The sequence below is a fragment of the Cheilinus undulatus genome, linkage group 9 (assembly GCF_018320785.1).
Source record: "Cheilinus undulatus linkage group 9, ASM1832078v1, whole genome shotgun sequence".
NCBI lineage: Eukaryota > Metazoa > Chordata > Actinopteri > Labriformes > Labridae > Cheilinus > Cheilinus undulatus.
The window spans coordinates 6,377,307-6,402,758 of record NC_054873.1 but is presented as its reverse complement, the minus strand read 5'-3'; the positions used below and the strand labels follow the sequence as shown (position 1 = coordinate 6,402,758).

At 40.6% G+C, this 25,452-nt stretch overlaps 1 protein-coding gene and 1 long non-coding RNA gene across 2 annotated transcripts in view; both read left to right on the top strand.

Annotated features, from left to right (window-relative positions):
* Nucleotides 1-10,590: 10,590 nt before the first annotated feature.
* Nucleotides 10,591-19,593, top strand: hapln3 (hyaluronan and proteoglycan link protein 3). The gene is made up of 5 exons (XM_041794600.1): nucleotides 10,591-10,638; nucleotides 11,306-11,449; nucleotides 13,857-14,255; nucleotides 14,690-14,992; nucleotides 16,361-19,593. Exons 2-5 carry the CDS (start codon nucleotides 11,317-11,319, stop codon nucleotides 16,636-16,638), a joined length of 1,113 nt encoding a protein of 370 aa, XP_041650534.1. The 5' UTR covers nucleotides 10,591-10,638; nucleotides 11,306-11,316; the 3' UTR covers nucleotides 16,639-19,593.
* A 651-nt stretch (nucleotides 19,594-20,244) lies between these two features.
* The window catches only part of LOC121514701, a 56,141-nt gene continuing 50,933 nt past the window's right edge, over nucleotides 20,245-25,452 (top strand). The window contains exons 1-3 of the long non-coding RNA XR_005992322.1: nucleotides 20,245-20,356; nucleotides 22,295-22,487; nucleotides 22,764-22,953. This is a non-coding gene — a long non-coding RNA (uncharacterized LOC121514701). The remainder of the gene's footprint in view (nucleotides 20,357-22,294; nucleotides 22,488-22,763; nucleotides 22,954-25,452) is intronic.

Below are 25,452 nucleotides of genomic sequence, written 5' to 3'. Positions count from 1 at the left end.
GGGATAAGAGGGAGAGCAGTCTGGGACCCAGTCAAATGGAGATCCATGGATGTCAGAAGCTGAGTTAACCATATTATATATAGCCAATTATATATATATTTAGCCTGAATACTAACCACTCATATCAGAGCAACAAAAATAAATAAAGTAGAAGAATCTCTGAGGGCTTTAGTGGAGAAATATTCAATAATTGTGAAATGACCCTTAAAAGGTGACAAGTGGCAAAAAATGTGTTTAAAGTGGTTAAAAAAGTGGCATAGCTTTGATTATAGTGGCAAAAAATATAGAAAAAAGGGGTTTAAGGTGGAAAAAAGTTAAAAGTTGCATAAAACTGGGAAAGAGGGGTTAAAAATGGCAAACAAAGGGGAAGGAAAAGGATTTAAGTGGTAAAAAACAGCTAAAATGGGTTATAAGTGACAAAGAAATGGGCTAAATGTGGTAGAAAGAGGTTAATAGTTAGGCTAGTAGGCTAGAAGTGGCAATAGATGGGCTAAATGGAGTTAAAAGTTACAATAAATGGTCAAATTTGGTCAAAAGTTCCAAAATTCTGTCAAAATTGGCAAATAAAAACGGTGGAAATGGTTTAGAAGTTTCAAAAATGTGGAAAGAAATGGCTTAAGAGTTGGAGGGGTTAAAAGTGGCAAAAAAAAGGCAACAAGTGGTTAAAACTTTTACAAAACTGGCAAAGAAGGATTTGAAAAGGCAGTCAAAGTGGAAGAAAGGATTTAAGCTTGAGTATGTAACATTAGATGAGAACCGTATAGAATCAACTCTACTCCCTCTCCCTTCCTGCTCTTCTCTGCGTTTGAGCTCCGTAGCTCCGCCCTTCTTCTCACATACCTCCTTGCGGATGAGCATTTCCGCTGAATCGAATACTGACGGTGGCAAAGCTCTGCTGGAGTGATTTTGCTTTTCTTTTCCACTTAAATCAATGGCCGTGCTACAGGCAAGAAAACACTTCATCTCAGCATGAACAAATTCTACAAAGGACCGAACACCGCCGGTAACTCCACCATTGTATCAACTTCTCACTGGGCTGAGAGGCAGAAGCGCACCTACTACAGCGGCCAACAGGAACGCTCCCTCTGATCTGAACCTTGATTGGCTGCGAGTACTAGCCTCCTCATCGTCTCTTGCTGGTTTTCCTCAAGTGAGAGTGCAGCGTGAGGAGGCGTTGCAGAAGTGTGTTATTCTGTTAGATGGCTTTAATAACAAACCCCTGACAGGTTGTGTTGTTTTTGTGGGCATACTACACTAAATTAAATCGTTTACTACAGCTTTAAGTCGGGTTAAAAAAAACAGCTAAAATGGGTAATAATTGACAAAGGCATTGGCTAAAAGTGGCTTTAATTGGTTAAAAGTGGCAAAAAAGTAACAGAAAGAGGTTAAACTTTGAAAAACGCCATTGCAAAGAAGTGGGCTAAATAGAGTTAAAAGTTGCAAGTAAATGGCGAAAAGTGGTTAAAAGTTGCAAATAGTTTTCAAAATTGGTGAAATGGGGAAATGGTTTAAAGTAGAAAAAATTAAAAATTGGGTTGAAAGTTGGAAAAGGTGTTAAAAGTGGCAAAAAGTGCTTATAACAGTTATAAATGGCAGACGAGGTTAAAAGTTGCAGAAAACAATCTAAAAGCAGCAAAAAGGAGGCTAAATAGGGTTAAAAGTGGCCAAATGGCTTAAAATGTGTCAAAAGTGGCAAAAGAATTGTGAAAATGATTTAAAAGTGGAAAAAATGGGTCACAAGTGGCAAAAATGGTCGAAAAAAGTGACACAAATAAACAATTTCATCATCAGACCCAGTATTAGCCTGACATGCTTCTCAGCTCCAAAATCAAGTAACACTTATCCCATTTGGGGTTGCGGGGGTGGAGAGCCTGTCCTAGGTGGCAGGTGGTACACCCCGGACTGGTCACCAGTCAAACTCAGGGCTGACATACAGAGGCAAACAACCAGGCACTCTCTCACCTACAACCAATTAAGAATCACTGATTCACCTAATGAGCATTTCTTTGGTGGTGGGAGGAAGCCAAAGACAAGCACATGCATGTTCTCCCTGCATGCATGAAAAGGCCCTGACTGGGAACCAGGAACCTTCTTGCTGTCAGGCAACAGCGTTAACCCTGGTCAGCCGTGCAGCCCACAGTTGGGAAATTGCAAGAAAAGAGTGGGAAAGTTGTGGAATGCGCAAAAAACACCTGGAACATTTCCCAGGTAAGTGGGTTAAGTGGTAACAGGTGATAGCACCATGACTGGGTATAAAAGGAGAACTCCTGAAAGACTCAGTCATTCACAATCAAAGGGGGAGCAAAGTGCACTACTTTGTTTAAAACTGAGAAGGCGACCAGTCCCGCAGTTTTTCTCAATGTACAACTGCAAGAAATTTTGGGAATCTGGAGAAATCTCCAAGTAAGGAACAGAAGCATGTGACTTTTGACCCCTCAGACAGTGCTGCGTTAAAAGCCACCATCATTCTGTTAAGGATATTGGGAACTGTTGTCAGTTAACACAGTACACCATTGCATCTAGAAATGTAAGTAGAGACTTAATACAGTAAAGTTAAATTAGTCACAGGGACTATTTCCTCAGAACAGTGCCTAAAGAAACACATATAGAGTTCAAACATCTTCTTGTTACCAGTCATGCAGCTTTAAAGGAAATCCCTGTAGAGGAAGCAAGCCTTTTTTTGAACCCATCAGAGATATTTAGTTTCAAAGTGCATATTTATGATGAAGACATGCATGGAAGTGGAGAGTGGGGAACACGTACTGAAGATTCAGCTCATAGTTAAGTGTTAATGAGGATGAGTTAAGATGAAAATATTCCAAAACTTTACCCAAACCTCAACTAGAGAAGACTTTGGTGAGTAAATCTATCCGTTTTCTATGACAAATGCTCTGTTAATGCTAAGTAATATTGCTGTGACTATGACTATAACCATGAATCATCATCTCAGCTCTCCACACAGAGAAAGTTGGGGGGCAATTAAAAGAAGGAGGAGTCGCAGACTGACAGTAATTTAGGGTTTAGGAATGATGAAAAGAACAAAAAGTAAGTAGATGTTCGCATGCCAGCACTCTAAATTATAGAGTTGACATTATACATGCCAAACATCAGCATGTTAGCATGCTAGCCTTTTATTGTTCTGCTGTTGCATGCTGGACTTACCAGACTCGAGCATGACTACACTGTTTAAGAATTCATTCACTGTGGGCAGGTGAAAGGAAATCAGAATCTCCATAAAGCTTCTTAGCAGATGGAAGCATGAAAGTCTCTAAAATTAACTGGTAGACGCCTGACAGCTTTGAGAAAGACCAGTGGACCAGCAGTGGCAGATGGCATGGCGCCCTAAACCATCACTGACTGGAAACTGAAAACACCTAAATTTTGTTTTATCTGTAAACAGGACTTTTGACCACTGAGCTGCAGTCTAGTTCTTTTTCTCCTTAGCTCAGATGAGACGCTGATAACATCTGTGATTTCAAAGTTACTTGACACCAAGAACACAACACTTATAGTCCATGTTTGGACCCGTCTGTCAGAGATTGGGGAAAATTGGATGCAATTGCAGACCCGGGCAGGCGATCTCTGGGAAAAGGGAAAAAAAAAACCCAAAGGTAACTGGTAACAAACCAAAACTAAAAATCTCCCCCACTTAAATGATACTGAGAAAAGAGAACTAAACCACTGCTGCCCAGCAGCTGACTAGAAACAAACTCTAAAGGGGACTGGGACAAGCTTTCCTCAAATGAAACTCTGTAAAATTAGACTAATCAACTTCAACTCTCTTTAACACTCAAGAAAACACAAGGAGATGCATTTACTAAAGCCGGGCATACACTGTGTGAATTTCATCTGATTCAGGCACGAATTTTGAGTCACATGACTCGCTTGGAAGTTGCACCGACTTTCAGTGTGATCGGATCGTTGTTTGTCGTGCTGTGTACTGGGAGATACGACAGTCGACAAGAGCCAATCACAGCCCAACCAGCTGCTCCCAACTGGTTGGACGGATTTCTGACAACTCTGACGGTGAGATAATGAGTCAGCACTGAGTGCTGCTAGCCAAGAGTATATAAAACCTCACCACACCTGGCCCCAATCAATGGCTATCAACCCCAACCAGCCACACGCACCTGAGGCAGGTGAGATCACCCTCACACCGTCTGTGTGGTGGCTTTTGATCCATTGACTCAGTCCCCTCCTTGTGAAACTCCCCCAGGGAAACCTTTACAGATGCTCGGAGTTAAAAAGCTGACCCAGGTTTTTTCAGGACTGAAATAAGTCCAGTTCCATTTGGCCAGCATGAGTGCTAGAGTATTGTACTTGGGCACCGTGCTTGAGTCTGCATGTTGAGGTGGTCTTTGGCCCTGTACTCCTGTACCCAACACAACCATGCTTGAGTACAGGGTTCTTGTTAGAAGAGTTGTAATGTCAATTTCAAACATCTCCCGTCTCGTCAAAAACCTCTGTACCTGCACACAAAGGTCGTTTTCACCCTCTGAGCTACATGTAGATGTGGAAGTAGCACAAGGGTCGTCAACATCTTAAAAAAGATAAAAACCTCTATAGCAGCCTGCAGGGTGGCCTCCCTAGAGCTCTTCAAATATCAACCTAAATGGTTCCCACGGTCGTCTCTTCTTCTTGGCAAATTTGCAAACCAGCTATGTGAATGCTGCCACCTACTGTTTTGGCTAACATGCATTTGCAAGTGCATGCTCAATTTTACTCAAGTGAAAGGAGGCCAGCCTGGGCATGGTTGGAAGTATTGACTACTTGAGTGGTTCAGCTTTTTCTTAACTGCATGCATACATACTGAGTGTTAAGAGAGACGTTTGATTCCATTTTGATGCAGCTCTTTTCCCTCTTCAAACAGGAAGACTGTGATTGCAGAAATGTGAGAGCTCTGTTTACAAACAAATTGGACAGCCAGATGCTGTCCTACATATTGTTCCTGATTCTTCACCACAACAGTGATTAAAAATGGAACCCTCGACATCCTGGTTTTCCTCCTGTGGCTTTTAGAGCCTCAACATCCAAAAAAAACAAGCAGCTCATCCCCCTGAAAATGAAAATGTGGTGATCTTGGGTTTTAGTTATGTCGGCTCGGTGTCAGTCGAGTCACACGAAAAGAGAATCAGCGGCTGCAGAGGGCTGACCACAGAGGACAGCGATGCATGCAGGACACAGAGAGATTTGAATTTTTGAAAAGTTCATGTGTTTCCATGGGGGGATGGTGGTGTCAGATTTAGAATCATCTACATGCCAGTGTCAGGAGGGCAGCTTCCATCTGCATGTTGATAACAACTCTTCAGTCAGATATCAGGAGTAGCACATTCTCTCCAGCCCCTAAAGACCACTGGAATATCTCTTGTTTTCCACCACGGCTGCTTTTATTTCTCTGAGTGACTGAAATATGAGTCCATGTGACAATATTTATTGTAACTGAAGGCCAAGGCCAACTAGGGGTATGGAATCTGTTCTGTCAGCCTAAGAATACCAGGAAGACAGGAAGTGGCAGCTTTTGGGAGTGTTTAATTTCATGAAGGTATGTTGCTAGACAGCTAAAAGCCTGGTTTATACTTCTGAATCAATGCTGTAGCTACAACATAGTGACCCACACTGTCACCAACACTACATACTTGAAAATGCTTGGTTTAACAAGACTGTAATGGCAAGATTTATACTTCTACATCTACGTCCAAGCTTACGTGACAGGCTTGAGCATACGTAGCTCCACATCGCTCTGATGCTCCACCCAAATGCTGCTCAGCAGCGTGATTTAATGCCATTTCTCAAGCCCACTGTCACATTTCCTTCTTATTCATGGCAGCTGAAAATGGATGCATTGGGTTTGAGCTGATAAATATGAAGCAGCTTTGATGATACTGCAGTTATTGTAAAGAAGAATAGACATGCGAGGGGATTGAAAGTGCAGCTGCTGAATCAGCTGAGGCAGAGAAAGGGGAATGCTCTGCACAGACATGGATCATGAAATGCATGTTTTATATGTCTTAACTTTTTTGGATGCTGATGTTACACTTACCTGCTGAGATTTGCATGCACTGAAATGCACATTTTAAAAACAATATACTGTGAGTCTTAGCACTTTGCAGTTAGTGCACTTGTTGGGCCTATTTCACCAATGTCTTTCTTCAATTTGATTTTTAGAAGTTTTAGGTGAAACCTACATCAGATTCATCATACATGTGATCTTAAATCGATTAATTTCATGTCCCTGTAAGCTGGAAGCATGTGCACATTTTCCTGATTAGAACATAGAAAATCCACTTTGATGCCAATATATGGGCATGGAACTGCAGGGCTGTGTGCAAACACAGAAGGCATAGAGAGAAGTGATGAGAAGTCAGTGATTTTCAAATTTAGATAAACTGTTAAAATTATGGCACACTTGACTCCCCAAGTATGAGAAACACTTTAAATATGCAGCAGGCTTCATAGCAGAGTGGCTAAACTAAAGCTCCAGTGCAAAATGCATGAAAGCCCACTGAGAACATTTGCAAACTCGAAGTGGGATTTCATATGTTTTGCACTGAAGAAGAAGCTCCCGTTCAGCCACTCTGCCGTAAAGCCCCGATTAGTGGAGATGGCTGTCCTTCTAGAACTTTGTCCCATCTCCACACAGGATCTTTGGAGGTCAGTCAGAGTGACCGTTTGGTTCTTGGTCACCTCTCTTACTAAGGCCCTTCTCCCTGTTGCTCAGATTTGCCGGGCAACCAGCTCTTTCAGAGTCCTTGTGCTAAATGTGTTTTATTTGAGAATCATGGATGCCTCTGTTCTCTTGGAAGTGCAGCAGGATTTTTTGTAGCCTTCCCCAGATCTGTGCCTGTCAACAATCCTGTCTTTGAGCTCTGCAGGCAGTTCCTTTGACTACGAAGTTCCTTTGGTTTTTTGCTTTGGCATGCATCGTCAGCTGTGGGGCCTTCTATAGAGAGGTGCGTGCCTTTTAAATCATGTCCGATCAGTTTAATTTACCACAGGTGGACTCCAGTCAAGGTGTAGAAACATCTCTGCAAAGATCCAGGGATTTGGGAGGAACCTGAGCTACATTTCAAGGCTTTTTTGCATCTGAATAAAGAAATTTCTACTTAGAGTAGATTAATGAGAATTAGAAGGAGTGTTTCAACTGTGGCATGAGGCTGCAACATAACAAAGTTTTAAAAAGTAAAGTGTCTAAATTCTTTCTAAATGCACTGAATATATTTAACATTGGAGTAGTCATTTCTTTAAGTAGTACAGACATTTCAGTGTAAAAATTCTTAATATTGCACCTTTAACTCTGCATGCAGGAAGGCTAGTCAGATCTGAGCCTAGTCTAAGATCTGTGCTTCATGCTCTGTCAGATAGGATCTGATTCTCCTGATGTTAGAGAGGGCACAGCATGACCCAGCAGTTGGAGCCACATGAACTTTAAAGGCTGACTGGTCATCCATCTTGACACCCCGACTCTGGGCAGACCTGATCAATCCCATTCAGGGTTGGCTGGAGCCTAGTCATTTGGCAAGAGGGTTCAGGGTATACCCTGGACTGGGTCGCCAATCAATTGCAAGATCAGTTTAGAGTCACCATTGTGCTCGGAGAGAACCCACGCATGCACGGGGAGAAGATGCAAACTCCACCCAGAAAGGCCTGAAGCGAACCAGGAACCTTCTTGCTGTGAGGCAACAGCACTAACCCTGCACCAGACCTGATCAGTGATGTGACATACTCGTTTGACATTTCCAATGTGTAAACCATGGAAGTCCTTAGTAAAATTACATGCATGCATTTTTAAAATATGATTGTTTTCTGGTGCTATCTTGTTATCTGGTTTACTGCAACACTGAGAATGAGTTAATTTTCTCAAGATCTTGAGAAAATGACTGAAATTGAAATGTTATGATAGGAAAACCAGTGGTTAACCCAAAATAATCTCATAGATAAATCAAGATGTCCAGGATACAACCCCAGTTTACATGTTAACACAGCATACACACAGTGTGAAGTAAAATGTAAAGATGCCTGTACTTCTTTGAGCTTCCAAAACAAACAAATCACAGCCTTATTTCCTGCAGTCTTTCTTGCTTGCTAATAACAGCCTGTGCACTGATTTCATTGTGCAGAAGATGGCTCTGCTCCAAACACTGAGGCTACAGTCCTCGTTGTAGCGGTCGCTGGCTCGACTCCCGGTCCCAACCTTCTGCTGCATGTCTGTCTCCACTCTCTCTTCCCAAACATTTCCTGTCTCCCTGCAGCCGTCCTGTCAAATAAAGGCAAACAAATGAGCTTAAAAACGAATCTAGAGTAATTCAGGAGGGACTCGCATCATTCTTAGAGGACTCACCCTGACAAAAGGTGGTAAAATCCACCTGCATTGTAAACTGTCAGTGGGATTTAACCCAGCTGTTGACTTGACTAAGATTACCACAGTGTTACTCTTTATGTAAGACAAAGCTTAAAATTCCTATTTGCACCTTGGATAGTTTACTTATTAAACTGCATGGACTTAGCTGCTTCATCCTTTTTTAAGGTAAAAAGAGGAACACTGTGCAGGTTTGACCACATTTTTATGGGATGAGACGAGGTCAAGATAGGGGTCGACTGGTCTGACCTGACCCCCTTTAACTTTAAACAATGATGAGTCAAACAGAATCCAGACTGCATCTGTGTGCAAGATGGGAGGATAGAGTGGTACTAACACAGTTATTTCACCACATAGTATAGTTTTATGTCTTATTTATGGTATTTTTGTCTTTTTTTTTTAATTATTTTCTTTTAGAATTTGTTTCTACTACAAACACCGTTACTTTGTTTTCAACAAGGCCACAAGTGAGGGGAAAATGGTTGGTTTCAGTGATGAAATGACAGCAGTATAGAGAAACAAACAACTTAAAAATACTTTTGCTTTGCCAGTTTTTTGTTTTAATGGGACTCTGCTTCGTCAAGGCCATGGAGAACCCATTTTTTGCCATGCCAAAGACCCCCATTTTACATACAGTGCATTCAGAAAGTATTCAGACCCCCTTTACTTTTTTTCAGTTGTATGTTTTCTCATTCTTCTACACTCAGTACCCCATCATGACGAAATAAAAACAGAGGTTTAGATTTTTTGCAAATGGATTAAAAATAAAAAAACTGAAAAATCACATTGACCCTGTGCAACAACACTATATGTAGCTCAGGTTCCTCCCATTTCTCTGGATCTTTGCTGAGTGACCATCAGGTTCACCTCTCTTACTAAGGCCCTTCTCTGATTGCTCAGTTTGAGTCCTGGTTGTGCCAAACATCTTCCAATTTGAGAACTATGGAGGCCACTGTTCTCTTGGGAACCTTCAGTGCAGCAGAAATGTTTTTGTAGCCTTCTCCAGATCCAGAACAATCCTGTCTCTGAGCTCTGCTGTTCCTTTGACTTCATGGCTTGGTTTTTGCTCTGATATGCATTGACAGTTGTAAGGTCTTCTATAGAGAGGTGTGTGTCTTTCCAGATCATGTCCAATTAGTTTGATTTACCACTGGTGGACTCCAGTCAAGGTGTAGACCAGTGTTACTCAACCCTGCTTAACCAAAGAGCCAAATTGCTGAAAAATACCATTGCAAGGGCCGCAATCTAGGGGATGGAAAGTGTTGAAAAAGCAGGTTAAAGTGGCAAAAAAAATACGCTGAAGCTAGCAAAAATGGTCAAAAGGGCGACAAAAATGTGGCAAAAAATTGGTGAATAGGGGCAAAATAGGCAGTAAAGAGCAAAAACTGGGTGAAAAGTGATCAAATGTGGAAAAAAAGTGGCAAAAATGGGTGAGAAGTGACAAAAAATGAGTTACAGATGGTAAAAATGGTAAAAAAAAAAAAAAAAAATTGGTAAAAAACGAGTGAAAAGTGAATAAAATGGGCAAAATGCAGCAAAGGGTGGCAAAAATGAGAAAAAAAGAGGCAAAAGGCAGCTTAAATTTGCAAAAAATGTGCAAAAATTTCAATAAAGGGGTAAAATGCAAACTTCAAAAAGCAGAATAAAAGTGGCAAACCTGGTGAAAAAGAGAAAAAATGTGATTAAAGTGGCAAAATTTAAAGCATTTTGTATAAGTGTGAGGAAAAAACTGATTAATGTGACTTGCAGTGGATAATTTTGAAGATCAAAGTTTCCCTTCCCTTGAAGATTTCTGGGGGAATATTTCAGATCATCACTAAAAGAGCCACACATGGAATATGACTGGTGTAGACACATCTCAGCAATGATCCAGAGAAATGGGAGGAACCTGAGCTACATTTACAATGTTGTTGCACAAGGTCTGAATACTATTGTCAATGTTATATTTCATTTTTTTTCTTTCTAATAAATTTGCAAAAATTTCAAAAATTCTGTACTCACTTTGTCATGATGAGGTGGTTTAGATGGATGAGAATAAAAATAAATTTAAACAACTGTGTTATTAGGCTGCCACATAACAAAACTGAAAAAGTGAAGGGGTCTAAACACTTTGCTAATGCACTTTACATGCTGATGACGTCACATTCAGTGCGGAGAGATGTAGAGTCGTGACGTCATCGCGCTCGCACCTCTGAGCTACGGGACCGTCCGGTCAGCAGACAGACAGCAGAGGTTGAGGAGGGGATGAGCTGAAGACACGCCGGGAGGACGACTGCTTCTCTGTGAGTCACTTTTAACCATTTAGGAGTTTTGTTTTAACCTCCGCTGAAATTAAACGCTCTCAAAACTGATTTAAGCCCAAAATAGTTTGACTATTTCACGTTTGAGGGAGGCTTTGGAAACTGCTTTGGTATAAACAGAGAGCTGGGCTGACATTTGACTGAAAGATATTCTGTTTAAAATTTTAAACGCACATTTCCCACGTTTTTCTTATTACAGAGTCGTAAAATGTCTAGTGTTTCCTTCTTACTGTCACGTTTTATGATTCTTCAGGAGTAAACTCTTTTTAAACGAGTTTTTTTGGTAGAATTTTTCCTTGAAGAACGCATGCTTTCAGTGTAGAACTGGATATAAATAAAAGTTAAGAAGGCTAAACTAAAAATGCGTATCTAAAACTAAAATAAAGATGTATCCAATACATATTCACAGGCTAATGTTACAGATAAAGGCTGTCTTAAATGAGTTGTCTTCACTGGGTTTGTGCTAATTAGCTTAAAATGTCTATTTTTTTAATCTTGTATTTCGGTCCTAAATGTCTCCGTGTCTTCTCCCTAAACAATGGAGTTTTCCCCTCAGTGATTCCTCCTCGCCCCCTCCCCTCCTGCTGGTATTTATGACAGTTGAATACAATAAAAAGCTCTGTATTTATTGTGACCCTTGTTCCTGCAGAGGACAGCACCATGCTGAGTCTACTGCGCCCCCTGCTGGCCGCTCTCCTTTACCTGCAGCTGCAGGCTGCACACAGCAGGTTCCCCGTCTACAACAACGGCTTTCACTACCAGGACATCAGCAACGGAAACGGAAACGGAGAGAGTGAGTCCTTCTAGTGTTTTTATGTTAATGAAGTTATTTGACCTTCTTACATGCTCGCATTTGTGATTATTTGGTCTTTGTTTAGCTAGTGTGTACTCTCCTAAATTTAAAATACTGGTTGTAGAGCTTTACTGTCACATGTACCATACTTCAGCAGCCTATCTAAACTGGAAGCTCTATACAGAGTACTAATGATGCATTATTAACAGTTAACATGAATGTGACTTCTGGTTAAGCCAGAGGTTAATTCAGCTACCGTATGTATTTAACTTGCTGGATATCATTTGAGTTTGATCTTAAATAAGGCTGTCACAATTTAAGTTTATAAACTAGTTATATTTTATATCAGGGCTCCCCAACGTGTGGGCTGGGGCCCAGTGTTGGGCCCTGGATGTGCTGCAAGTGGGCTGTGAGGCCGTTTACCTCACTGATCCTTGAGAAAAGAGACCAAACATGTCCGAAGTTTGACTTTGTTCTTTTGTTTTACTTAATAATTTGAAGAGGATATTTGAACTCTTAAGCAACAGTTGTGTGAAGACACAATTGTCAATTAATTTTTTCTCCAAAATATGACTTTTTTGCCCTTATATCGGGATTTTCGTCAACTCTGCCGGACACACAAAGATGTATTTAATTTTTACTTTATTGTTTAAGACGAATGTAAAGTTTTTACTTATCTAAAGCTGGTATTAAGGAATGATGTTTAATAATAAATTTCATTATTTTCACTCTATTATTTGTTTTGTTTCTCACCAAAGTATCTCATCTTTAAATTAAATTATTTTCTGACTTAATCTAAATTAATATTTACCTTTATACTTTAATATTTTGAAATAGAGTACTTATGGTGGCATAAAAGTATTATTATTATATTAGCAAATAAGCAGAACAAAATTAAGTGAGAATAATGCATTTTTTTGTAAAATGAATAAAAACAGCATCTGACAGAGTTGACAATTAGGATAAAAAGGAAAAGTACTGCTTTTGTGATGTCATTAGTGCTTTCCTCTCATTTCATACAACTTTTTATGCATTTTTAGCTTTGTAAGTCACTGTTTTTCCCTCTAACATTGTGAGTGCTTGCTGAGAAAAAGGCTTAATGAAATGTTTTCTGGGTACAGAGTAGACTACATTTTTCTTCTGCTAAAATACATATTCACCTCTGCCAAGGAAGTTATGGGATCAGGTGGGTTTGTTAGTTTGTTAGTTTTTTAGCAACATAACTCAAAAAATTGTGGACAGATTTTCAGGAAATTTTCAGGAAATGTCAGAAATGGCATACGGAAGAACTGATTAGATTTTGGGACTGATCCAGATCACCGTCTGGATCCAGGAATGTTTTAAAGGATTCTGTACTATAGGAGATAGGGCTAATGTGGAGATCTGTTACCACTGTACACCTGGAGATGGCGGACATGAGTAACTTCAATCCCAGCAGCAGTTTTTGGTGTGTTTCTTTTCAAAGTTTTGGAGTTTATAGAGTTTGAAAGATGCACGCCCGGTCGAGGAGACGAGTCGGAGCGTTACTGAGAGAAAGACAGTGAATTGTAGCGAGAATACTCACAATGCTGGGAGGAATAGAGGAATATTCACCCTCTGGCATGAATTTCAGTGGTCTGGTGAGACCATGGGTGCATCTATTGGTACACGTAGCGAAGCCAATGCTTTGCCTCACTGTGTTTCCACCCCACCAGAGAGGGAGTAATCGGCGAATGCCGTGGTGGGGGGCACATGGGGACGGATCCAGGAATTTTCTGAAGGGTTCTTCACTATTGGGAGATAGGGCTAATGGCGGAGGTCTGCACTCTCCGAGTGCTTTTCTAGTTGTTTAAGTGCATGAGCTAACCACTTCCCCCATCAACTATGCTAGCTTGCTTGCTAGCTTGCTTGCTAGCTTCTATATTAGGGATAGGTTAGTTAATGTTAGCTACTTTAATGCCATAGATTAAAATAAACAAGCAAACAAAATCAACTCAGTAGAATCTCCTTTACAAATTAAGAAAATGTGGCTAAAGACATGGTAGGGACATGTTTATGTATTCCAAAAAAAGGAAATTCTACCGCAGCTTTCATTAAAGAGCTGTTTTAGTAGAACAGGCTCATTGTGAACGGCCCTTCTTGCAGCGCATCTGCAGACAACCAATAATATCACAAGGGTACAAGAGCACAAGAGCACCTTCTCTGGGCAGGACAACACAATTATAAAGCAGCATTAAATACCTTCATTTTTTGGATCCTTAATTTTTTTAGGGGTGAAAATTGGCAGAAAGCTCTATAAGTGTAAAGAAATATAAAACAAGCCAAAACAAAGGCTACATCTGTCTTTTGCAGGATTGTCAGTAAATTCTTGATTAAAAAATTACAGTCCCACTGCTTAACATGTTGGGTTTTCATCTGTTTCTTCTAGTCTACTTCAACGGCGTTCGTCTCCATGTGGAGTCTCCACAGCAGGCAGTGTCAGCCACCAGGGGGAGCAGTGTCATCCTCCCCTGTCTCTTCCATTACGAACCAGAGCCGAGCATGCCACGCAAGACACGGGTCAAATGGTCCTGGATCCCCGCCAACACTGCCAATGAACCCGTCTCCCCGATAGCCGCCGTCAGGGAGACTGAGGTCATGGTTGCCATGGGTAAGCGCCAACGCAGCTATGGCAGCTTCAAGGGCCGCGTGCGCCTGCGACGCTCCGCACCAGGGGACATGTCTCTGGTGATCAATGAGCTGCAACTCAACGACACGGGCCGGTATCGCTGTGAGGTGATCGACGGCCTGGAGGACGAGAGTGTGACGGTGGACCTGGAGCTGCGGGGTGAGGAGAATGTGACAATATGGCGTCCAACATTTCTGCATGTTCGTCTTTGTTAGTGGCATAAAAGGGACCACAGTTTAACTCATGCACAAACTACAATATGGCCTCAAAAATTAAATTTCATCAGAATTTCTGTGACACAGTGGGGGATGCTAAGCTAAAAAAGCAGATGGATTTGCAGGACTTCATGTCTGTCATCAGCCAACTCTGTCTTGCAAAGCTCCAGTCTAGAACATTTGTGCTGGACCGAAAAATCGTTCAGACCATTCAGCGTCATTTGAAGAGAGCGAGGCAGTATTTTTTGAATATGCCTGACCTTCCAAAACGCTTTGTAGGGGAGGTTTCCTAGATGAATGTTGCTTATTTCCTTCAGTAGTTCTCTTACCTAGAAAATGGGGAAACAAAATGTTAAATACAAACTGTTCTCTGTACAGGTGTGGTGTTCCCCTGCTACTCTCAGAAAGGGCGCTACCATTTAAACTTCTTCGAGGCCCAGCAAGCGTGCCAGGACCAGGATGCCACTCTGGCCACATTTGAGCAGCTCTTCACGGCCTGGGAGGAAGGGCTGGACTGGTGTAACGCCGGCTGGTTGGCTGACGGCACAGTGCAGTATCCAATCACTGTCCCACGTGACGGCTGTGGGGGCGTGGACTTGGCACCGGGTTTACGCAGCTACGGGCAACGACATCAGCTGGTCCACCGGTACGACGCTTTCTGCTTCTCTGCATCTGTCAAAGGTCGGTTTGGGTTTGTGTTGATCTTGAATGTTATTTCCTCTGGATACCAAAGTTTACTATTTCATTTTACTTCTATAATTTAGGGATGTATGCATTTAATAGTAAACTTAAAAATAGTTGCAATCCAAGATGAAATATTTTTGTATACATTTCTAAAAGCCTTTCTGATGTTAGGTTGGATTCAGGTATTATGTAACTCAGGTATTTAAGGAAAGTATATCCCATATATTTCTGTTTACTGGTGTTTTTGGGACTGCAAATTTTGTACCATATATTTATACCTGAGCACCGAGGGGTCAAGGACTACTCAGTTAACCCAACACATCTCAAATTTTGTCTTGCGGTAGAAAAGACCATGTAATAGACATTTCTTTAGCTCTTGTACAGAACTCAAATGGCATGCCTGTGGCAGGTTGTCAAATTTTGATGTCCCGCCATGTAAGAGGAAGTGTACTGTTACTCAAACATACAAGGTCCAAACTACCTCATCTGTACTTGTTGGTTAAAAGAAATCTTCTGAGCATTGTCAGCATTTACTTTCCTTCAAACAGCCACAAGTTTTCAAGACCCAATGATATCTGTGTGAGATGCATCATTGTTTACACTATGTGCTGTCATTTCATGTTGGGTATAACAGGCATGAATCTGAATCTGAATCTGATAGACGTCTTGTTTAGCAGCTATGGCACAAGCCCGATGTTGGCCAAAACCCAATGTGCATGAAGGTACGAGGGCCTGTTCAGTGCTGATTACAGCTCTAGTCAAAGGTCACATATTATTTAAAAATCACTTTTTCCGCCTTTTCTAGCAAAAATATGTGCCTCTTGCCTATCCCCAATCCCCCCAAGAATCAAAAACACCCCCCTTTACCTTTCAGAAAATGTGTGCTGAAACAAGCCGTCCTCAGATTTTCCCTTCATGATGTCATGCGGGTAGTTAGCCCCGCCCCGGGTTTGGTTGGCCCTCCCTGCTTGGAAGAAAGATCAACCCTCCTGTCCTGATCCTCCTCTCAGCTGGCAGCTGAGTGTGAGAGAAGCTTAGGAGAGCAACAGCCATTAAGCCATATCCATTTCCTGAGAGGGGCGTGGTCAGGGGCAGAGTCAGACAGCTCATTGACATTTACAGCCACAGACACAGAAACAGCTCGTCCTGAGCAGGACTGAAACAGAGGAGTTTTTAGACATGCAAAAACCCAATACTGGTGTGTTTTTTCAGCAACAGACATCACAGGCATGTTTTGGGGACCTCTGAGACCAATATAAACGTATCTTAAAAGGGTAAAATATGTGACCTTTAATGTTCATATTTCAGCCCCATTGTCAGAGGCTTTAAGACAGTCTCATCACTGATAAATTTCTCCGTTTTCAGGGAACGTCTACTTTTTAAACCATCCAACCAAGCTCAACTTCACAGAAGCAGCCCTGGCTTGCTTCAAAGATGGAAGTGAAATAGCTAAAGTGGGCCAGCTGTACGCCGCCTGGAGACTGATGGGATTGGACCGCTGTGATGCCGGCTGGTTGGCTGACGGGAGCGTCCGTTATCCCATCATAAAGGCTCGGGCTAACTGTGGGCCACCAGAACCAGGAGTGCGTAGCTTTGGGTTCCCTCCTGCACACCTGAAATATGGTGTCTACTGTTACCGGTAGATTTTTTTATTTGCTCAACAAAAGAGAAACAATCCACGCAGCTCACTGGTTCCAGAATCTGCTCGAGAGTTTAGCTCTAGAATTAGCTTGGATGCAACTTAGCGGTTAGCCAGTTTGTTTATTTCTGAGCTATTTTGAAGGTATTCTTGTTTACCTCTTTAAACTGACTGTATTGATGACTGACAACATCCTGTAAACTATCTTCATCCATCATGTGGTGACACTCGTATTTCTCTTCACATAATGGCCTGAAGTTTGTGGACATTTGACCATTCAGCCATGAATGTTATTCTCAAACATCTCATTCTAAACCCATTGGCATGAATATGCTGCTTCAACACCAACTACTACCAACACAACCAATACTTAAGAAAGGCTTCCTACAGTTTAAATCCATCAGAAGTCTTTCATCCAGTAAGAGAGCATGTCTAAAGATGTTCACCTCTAACGTCACACTCAGATTGTGAAGCTTAAATGCTGCTATAATGTAGCCGCTGCGTTCAAAATTCCTAGAGCAGAGATTTAGGTTTTATGACGATTGTGAAACCAGTTATCATTATGATGCCCAGTTTGCAGCAGGCGAGCCACCCACAACACTATGATCATTTGCACAGAATTTGCTAAAAGCATTTTTCGAGCGATTGCGTGATAAAAACCTGATTCCCTAAAAAGTTGGGACACATATTTGTGAATATAAACAGAAAGCTATAATTTGCAAATTATTTTCAACATGCAAACATGAAAGGCAATATAATTTCATGTTCAATTTGATAAACTTTTTTTGTACCTGTCCAACCTTCCATAAAAATTTAGGACAAGGGCATGCTTACCACTTTGTTACATCACCTCTTGCCCAACAGTTTAGACTGTGTGTTATTTTATTTTGTTTAATTTAATTTCAATTTCATACTATGCCATAAATTTTTTAATGAGAGACCGGCATGGACTGCTTGTAGGCTATTCTAGGCCCTGTCCTCTTTTTCCGTGAAGTCATGCAGTTGTAACTCGTGCAGAATGTGGCTTTGCATTGTATCCCTTGTATAAACAGGAATGTCTCTGAAAAGATGCAGAAACATGTATGTACTTTTGAGAATGGATGGTGACATCACAGATGTGCAAGTTACACATGCCAAGGGTACTAATACACCTTGGCAGAATTCTTTTGCCCACAAGATCTTTCTCAAAGTGGAGGCCAGTACTGATTGTGAATGACTGAGCCTTCCAGGAGTGCTCCTTTATATCCGATCATGGTACATCACCTGCTACCATTTAACCTGCTTACCTTTGGAATGTTGCAGGTGTTTCCCAGTGTTTTTGCCCCTGTTCTAACTTTTTTGGAAAGTGTTGCAGACATCAAAATCAGGATAGAAGAAGATCCCCCCCCCCAAACATACAAAAAGTATCAGTTTTACCATTAAATACTAAATCTTTGTGCTTTATCCAATTGAATAAAGGTGAAAATGACCTGCAAGTCACTGAATTCTATTTAATTCACATTTTACACAAAGTCCCAGCTTTTCTGTGCTGAGTTTTTAGAACACATTTCATAAATAAAACAGAGAAAAAAAACAGAGGTCTAATCTGTGCTTAAATGATGTAAAGAAGTAACAGAAGTTGTAGAAGTAGTAAGAGAAATGGAAGCTCACTTTAGTGTCTCTAGCTTTAGCTACACCTCACATAGCTATGCTAGCAACATAATTAACTTTACTGCATAAGCAGATGTAGCTAAGTTAGCTTCAGCTACGTGAGCTTCGGCAAACCTAGCTAAAGCTAACATAGCTATGTAGAGAAGGTAGTTATGTAGCCACTTTGTGAGCTTAGCTTTAGCTAAGTAGCTACATTATCTATGTAGCTTACGCAGATAAAGGGGGCTACACTTGCTATGTCAGAATGTTTCTATGCAGAACAAGCTTTTTTCCTTTAAGTAGACTGTTTGCTCAGCTTTACTTAACATTGTGTAAACAGTTTTTTGGGCCAGGTTTTTAACTTTAGGAATCTTAACCCCTACCCTAACCCTAAACTAAAGTTTCATCCAATTTTATTTCAAAAGTTTTAGTTTATATTTCCATTCTGACAGACACAGCATCTCAAATGATTGGTCTGTGAGAGTGGTCAACAGAAATGTACAGTCTGCAGCAAGACCCCTCTATATTAATTTTCTAACATGCTGACAGGACACAATAGACTACATAAAGCCCTTTGGTTACTAACCTGGATTTTTAAGTCAATCTGTGGCAGCTGCAACAACACTCAAACTAGCTTTAGATCAACATTAATGTAAACAAAGAGGTAGCTTTAAGCCTCATGACCAACAGTAGCATTCTGGCTAGCATTCATATCAACCATGCACCTGATTATACATGACTCATACTTCTCAAACCAAAAATCACTATGTTTATTTCTACTGCAGGAATTGACATGTAAACATGGAGTGTGTCTATGATGTCTGATGCTTCTGTAGCCTCTGCATTGGATTTGTTTTGCCATTGTTTATTGAGATATATTGACAGAATTTGGGCCTCCCATTCTGAGCGTGACATTAGGGCAAAAAAAAAGACATGTACAAGCATTAGTTTTAAGTGCCTTGTTAAAAGGCACCTTGACAGTTAAGGACGTGGAGAAAGTTTTCTTTAAAGTTATCTTTCCTGTTGGTCCATGATTGTATGCCTATCTTCTCCCCCTTACCAAACACTCGTTCTGCTACTCTGATACTGTGAAATATTCTGAAGTGTATGTTTGTTTGCTGATATGTTTCTTTATCCCACTTTATAGAGCATAAAACATCTTTTTTTTTTTACCTCTCTGTGTTTAAAAAGAATATTTGTGATTGATAAACCAGATCTGTTTACCTGTAATATTAGCTGTTTACATCCACTGTGTAAAAGAAACATCTCTTTCCTTATATTCACTTATTTTGTACGTCTTTGTATTTGTATCATTTTCTACAAATGATTAAAAAACTGGTAAAACTTTTGGTATGAAGTACATATAACTGATGAAATTACGCATTTTGAATGTTTATTTGATTTCATGCTTTTGTTTTATTTCCCGGTGCACCACAAACCTGTTGAACAAAGTAGTTTTTATTACAAAACTGTAAAATGTAAATGTTGGGGGGGGGAAAATACAGAAAAACCCTTCAAACAGCATTCTTTCACTGAGAAACATTCAAAAAGGAAAAAACTTTAACGGAATAGAAAATATTGTTTCATAATCATCAGTGTAAAATGATAACAGTTAAGATTTGACAAGTTTAAAATACTTAACAGAAATAATCAGGACATACATGCTTGATTATACAGAACTAAGTTAATAAAAAAGATTTTAAAGGCTTCATCCAGAAATGAAACAATGCTTAGATTTACTGATTAAAGGGTGAGACAATAATTACCGACGTCTGTTGGTGTGTCTACCAAGTAAAAAAACAGAGAAGAAAACAGAAAAAGGAATATTTTTTTATTATCATAACTCACTAAAACCATCCCCCCAGGTTGAAAACCACATACTGCAATTCAGTATTTATAGTGGATTAATAATGTTATTTTCTGTAGTTACAGTCGACTGCTGAAGTTTCAGGTAGCCCCTCGTCTCCACACACCTGTGGTTACAGAGGTAAGTAAACCGGAAGTTCATTCATTCCTATGGGAATCTCCGTGATGTCCGACCTGCCTGCGAAACTTCTCCCCTCCGCATTATTTTCGTCCAGAATGTGCCACAAGTACGTAAAAAAAAAACAAATCTTTTGCTGTAGAGTTTGTAAAGACCGTACAGCAGTGTGCTAGCTAACCAAGCTGCTAACTAGCTAACAGGCTAAAGCGAGTCATAACTATCAGTCGGTTTATCAGTGCAGTAAGATCGTTTTGGTCGTTTCAGGTATATTTAAACATTTATGTGAACAGTTTGAAGGGATGGTTAGAAAAAAAAAACAGGTTATTTAACGTATAAACGAACATTTAGATGGCTAAACAAGTTAGCATAGCTTAGTCCATTTAGCCGTTAATATGTCCATATATAAAATACTCACTGCTTTCCTGGTTGGCCAACTTTTGCAATTTTATCATGATATGCAATATTTGACATGTTTTATTTCTGTAACGTAGTAAACAGATATTCTAAGCTGCTTGTGGCTAACACAATGGCTATTTTAACTTAAACTAAAACATTAAAAACCCACAAAAATGTGTGGTCTTCACCTTAAAAAAACAAGGTTTTAACCAAATATTATAAGTCCCCCTGTGTAGCTATATATCCTGAGGTTCTTTGCAAAGATGCCCTCCTGAGCAGCCCTTTAATGTGTTTCCCCTTACTTCAGTGGGTTGTTTGTGTGTTGCTATATGATGTTGCATGTTAGAATACATCGAAATTAGACACTTGAAGTGTGTGCAAAATGAAGCGTATTCATTATTGAAAGAAAGTTTTCCTCTTCTGGAGCTCTAAACCAGTGATCATCAACTGGTGGCCCAGGGGCCTCATCAGGCCCCCCACATCTTCCCATCTGGCCCCCAGAATCATGATCAAATTCTGAAGATGTGCAGAGGAAAACATAATGTTGTGGTATCTCGGTATCCTGTAACTCTCTAGGGCTAAAACAACTGAAATTGTTTAATCAGTAATGACGTTATGATTCAGCGATTTTTCAGATACACCTGTCGGCTGTCCATAGCATTTAAAATAAATGTTTAACACATATTTATCAGTCCATTCATGATGAAAAACTGGTGTTTTGGGAGTGCAGTTTTCCTTCTTGGGTTTTCACTCATCACTAGACAGCACATTAGCGTCAAACCCAGTTGCAGACAATATGAAAGCCATAGAAATATTCAGCTAAAATATCTCAGCCGCCCCCTTGTGGCTGGCTGTGATATAGAAACCGATCCCACTGTAAGAGCCAAAAAATAACATACATTTGAAAGAAATTTAAAATATCTAAACAAAAATATGTTAATTAGACCATTTTAGAAAATTCTTCAGTTAATGTGAAAGTTCAGCTCCTAAAGTGCCTGTACAAATGTAGTTGATGACCCCCGCTTTAAACCGACTCCTATCGTAGTGTGACAGCTAGTCACGCTCAACTTTTTAAATATACAAGTGGAGAAAAAAGGGGTTGGGAACTAGTGGTGGGTTGGTTGGGGACAATTAATATCATTATGATCATCAGGGATGCCCCGATTGATTGCAACTGGTCAGTTTTTATAAACAATACCAGATATGAATATCAGAAATAATGTTTGAAGTCATCAAGTATTGAGTGAATAAGGATGACCTCTGTGCTCTTTGGTCAGGTTATGCTGCCACCTGTAGAAGATCCCTGTGCACTACAAAGCTAAGTAGACTGACTGATGGATAAACCAGCATCAGTGTTCCACAGTCACAGAGACTCTCTCTGGTAAAATCTTCAGTGGACGCTCATGTGAGTTGGTGAAGTACGGAAACATCTTCTCACTAAAAGTGTTTGAGAAGGTGTGTATCCGTGTGTTAGCATCAGGATCAGAGAGGGACAGCTTTCCTTTCCTACAGTCCAGATTCACTCTGATCCTCCTTGGCTTCTTCTTCACTGACAGACCCGTGTTTTGATGTGATTTAGAGAAGGCTTTGTAGTTACCATCCTTGAACCATACTGTCCATAATCCTGACCAGATGTCTCGCTTCCTCTTAGCCGACTCCGCTAACACACCCAGAGCCCAGACTGTACTGTCTCCAACCTCGACATCCCAGCTGTGAGTCCCTGAGTCGAAGCCCTCTGAGCCCAGGATGGAGAAGTAAGAGTTAAACCTTTCTGGATTACCAGGACACTGCTGCTCCCCTCCTAGTCTTATACCTCTCAGATCATCAGACTGGATGCATTGTGGGTAAGTGGTGTTTGGGTCATCATGATGATGATATCTACAATGTTATAGATATCATCATCATCATGGAAAGTGGTGAAAAAATAGAGCACAGTGGAAATGTTTCTACTCTTTTGACAGCGTTAAAACATTTATTTCTAGTCAAGCATTTGTACACTGTAAGAAGAATAAAGCTGTACTGTATGGACAGTGCACATTTTAACAATTGTGTTCTTAATGTCTTTCTGCATGGTCCTACCTCTCGTCTCATCTGTATTTTTTCTCATTATTTCTCTGAAGGCAGTGGACTCCACAGATGATATCAGAAGCTGGGATCATCTCCGGTTCATCACGGATGTGTTGCAGTTGCCCTGCCATCCGTCTGCGCACACTGACTGTGTTTGCAGCGCAGCACTGAGCAGCACCGCTAGACTGCTAGACCCGGGAGGCACAGGAGTTTCACGGTAGTTATAGAATCCCATCTGGCCATGTGAGTAGAGACTTAAGTGCTATAAAAGATAACAAACACATGTGAAGCGATTGTTCTAAACTGTAGGCGTAGGATAAACTTGTTTAGATTTGTCTGTATTGTTTTTTTTTACCTCCGTCAAGGAGGTTATGTGATCGGGTGGGTTTGTTCGTTTGTTTGTTTGTTGGTTTGTTTTGGTGTCACACTGGTCAGCTGGCGGTGATTCTTAATCAAGCCTTGGTTGTTTTGGATGGAGCGGCTCATGCTTGATCTGCCATTATAACATGAGCTGTACCTAGGTTACTGGTGATTGTAGCATCAGGCGCTCTGGTAACTAGTCTTGCTGAAGCTGAACTTTGAGCTTCTTGAGGTTAGAATGACTGTTTTTGGCTATGTAAAAAGTTTCTTTTCTGCTTTGTCCTTTATCTTCAGGAGGAAATATACTGCTGATATTTTACAGATAGGAAGCTCACACTCGAGTGCTCAGCCAGAGTGTGTGAGTTTGTCGGTTTGTGTGTCTTTGCAGCGGCAGTACTCTGTCTCCTAGGATGCTGCTGTGCTTATGTTGGCATCACGTTGTGTGGAGAAATGGACGTTTTCTAATCTTTATCATCGAGTTGTTGGCTGTAAAAGTAACGAGTGTTTTCCATAACACGTTACATTACGCTACCATAAAAAGTTACTCCCAACACTGATCATGGTAAACTACAGACATTTTGAGATGAATCATGGTTTAAAAATTTTATGACAGCCCATTTATAACATAGTTATAGTTTTAGAAATTATGTTTTTTTTATTACTGTAAATGTCCTCTTATGGCCCACCTACAGTACCTCCATGGCTCACCAGGGGCTGCTGCCCACACTTTGAAAGCTGCTCTTTCATAATAAAGGACACAACACTTATCTCCAAAAAAAGAGACCACTGTCAAGCAGCAATGCCGGGTTATGCCTCCTTCTCTTAGAGGGTTCTCAACCTTTTTGGTGGGCTACCCCCAAAATAAAGGTTCTAGAAACCAGCGACCCCAACTGTACCTTAAGGTGCTTGAACACAGCCATGCACAATCAAGAATAGTCATGTGCAGACAAGGCTACCCATTAGGGGGGGATAAAGGGGAGAGCTTTCTGGGGCCCTGACAAACTAGGGGCCTATGGGGGTCAGCAAAATCATGGTCCATTGTAAAGTTAAGCTGTGGTATTCGTATTTTATTTTTAACCTAAAAAATAACCACTCTTATAACAACTCTTTTATTCATTTGTGTAGTGAATATTGTAGCCTTTTTAAAAATGTAAATCCCTTTTGATAAAAACAGAATTAAAATGGGTTAAAAATAGCTAAATGGGTTAATAATGGCAAGAAATGTGGAAAAGGTAGTGAAATGAGATTTTAAAGGGGACATATATTACCCTTTAAAGGCAAGTTTATATTGGTCTCAGAGGTCCCCAAAGAATGCCTGTGAAGTTTGAGGCTAAAAAAAACTTCAGTACAGGATTTTTGTATTTCGAAAAAAACCCTTCTGTTTCAGCCCTGCTCAGGACGAGCTGTTTCTCTGTCTGTGGCTTTAATTGTAATGGTCTGTCTGACTCCGCCCCTGGACGTGCCCCTCTCAGAAAATGGATGTGGTTCTCCTGATCCTCCTCTCAGCTTAGGAGAGGAGGCCGGAACTTTCTTCCAAGCAGGGAGGGCCAACTGAACCTGGGGGTGGTGCTAACTCCCCACATGAGTTCATAAGGGAAAATCTGAGAACGGCTTGTTTCAGCAGGGGGGGGGATGTATTTTTTGGTACATGAGGAGATTGTGGACAGGGCAGGGGCACATATTTTTGTTAGAAAAGCCTGAAAAAGTGATTTTTTGCTCAATAATTGACCTTTTATAATAACAGAAATAGGCAACAAGGGGCAAAAATAAGATAAAAATGGCAAGAAATAACCTAAAAATGGCAATAAAGGGTTAAAGTGGCAAAAACTTGCGTGAATATTAGTAAAAGGGGATAAAAATGGCTGAAATGGCATTAAATTGACAAAAATGTGTGGAAATCCAGTGAAGTGGGATGAAAAATTGATAGAAATTTGCAGAAATTGGTTAAACTGGCAAAATGGTCATATGAAACAAAGAATTGTGATTAAAATGGTCAAAAATGGGCATAGAAAGTGGTTAATAGTGGCAATAATGTGTCAACAGAGACAACATTAGGTGTAAAGTGGCAAGAATAGGCTTAGAAGTGGCACAAACAGGCAGATAAAAGTGGTAGAAAGGGTTTAAAATGGACAAAAAGGCATTTGAAGTGGCAAAAGTGTGTTAAAATTGGTGGGAAAAGTGATAAAATGGGTTAAAATTGGCAAAATTGGTGTAAAGTGGCAACAGAATAATTTACAAAATATTCTTAGTTGTTTTAAGGCATCAGGAGACTCCCTCTCAGTCTCACGACCCCCGTTGGGATCCTGACTCCAACATTGAGAACCACTGAGCTAGTGTATGTAAAACTCTCAGTACTGATAAGAACTTCGTGCGGCTCATATT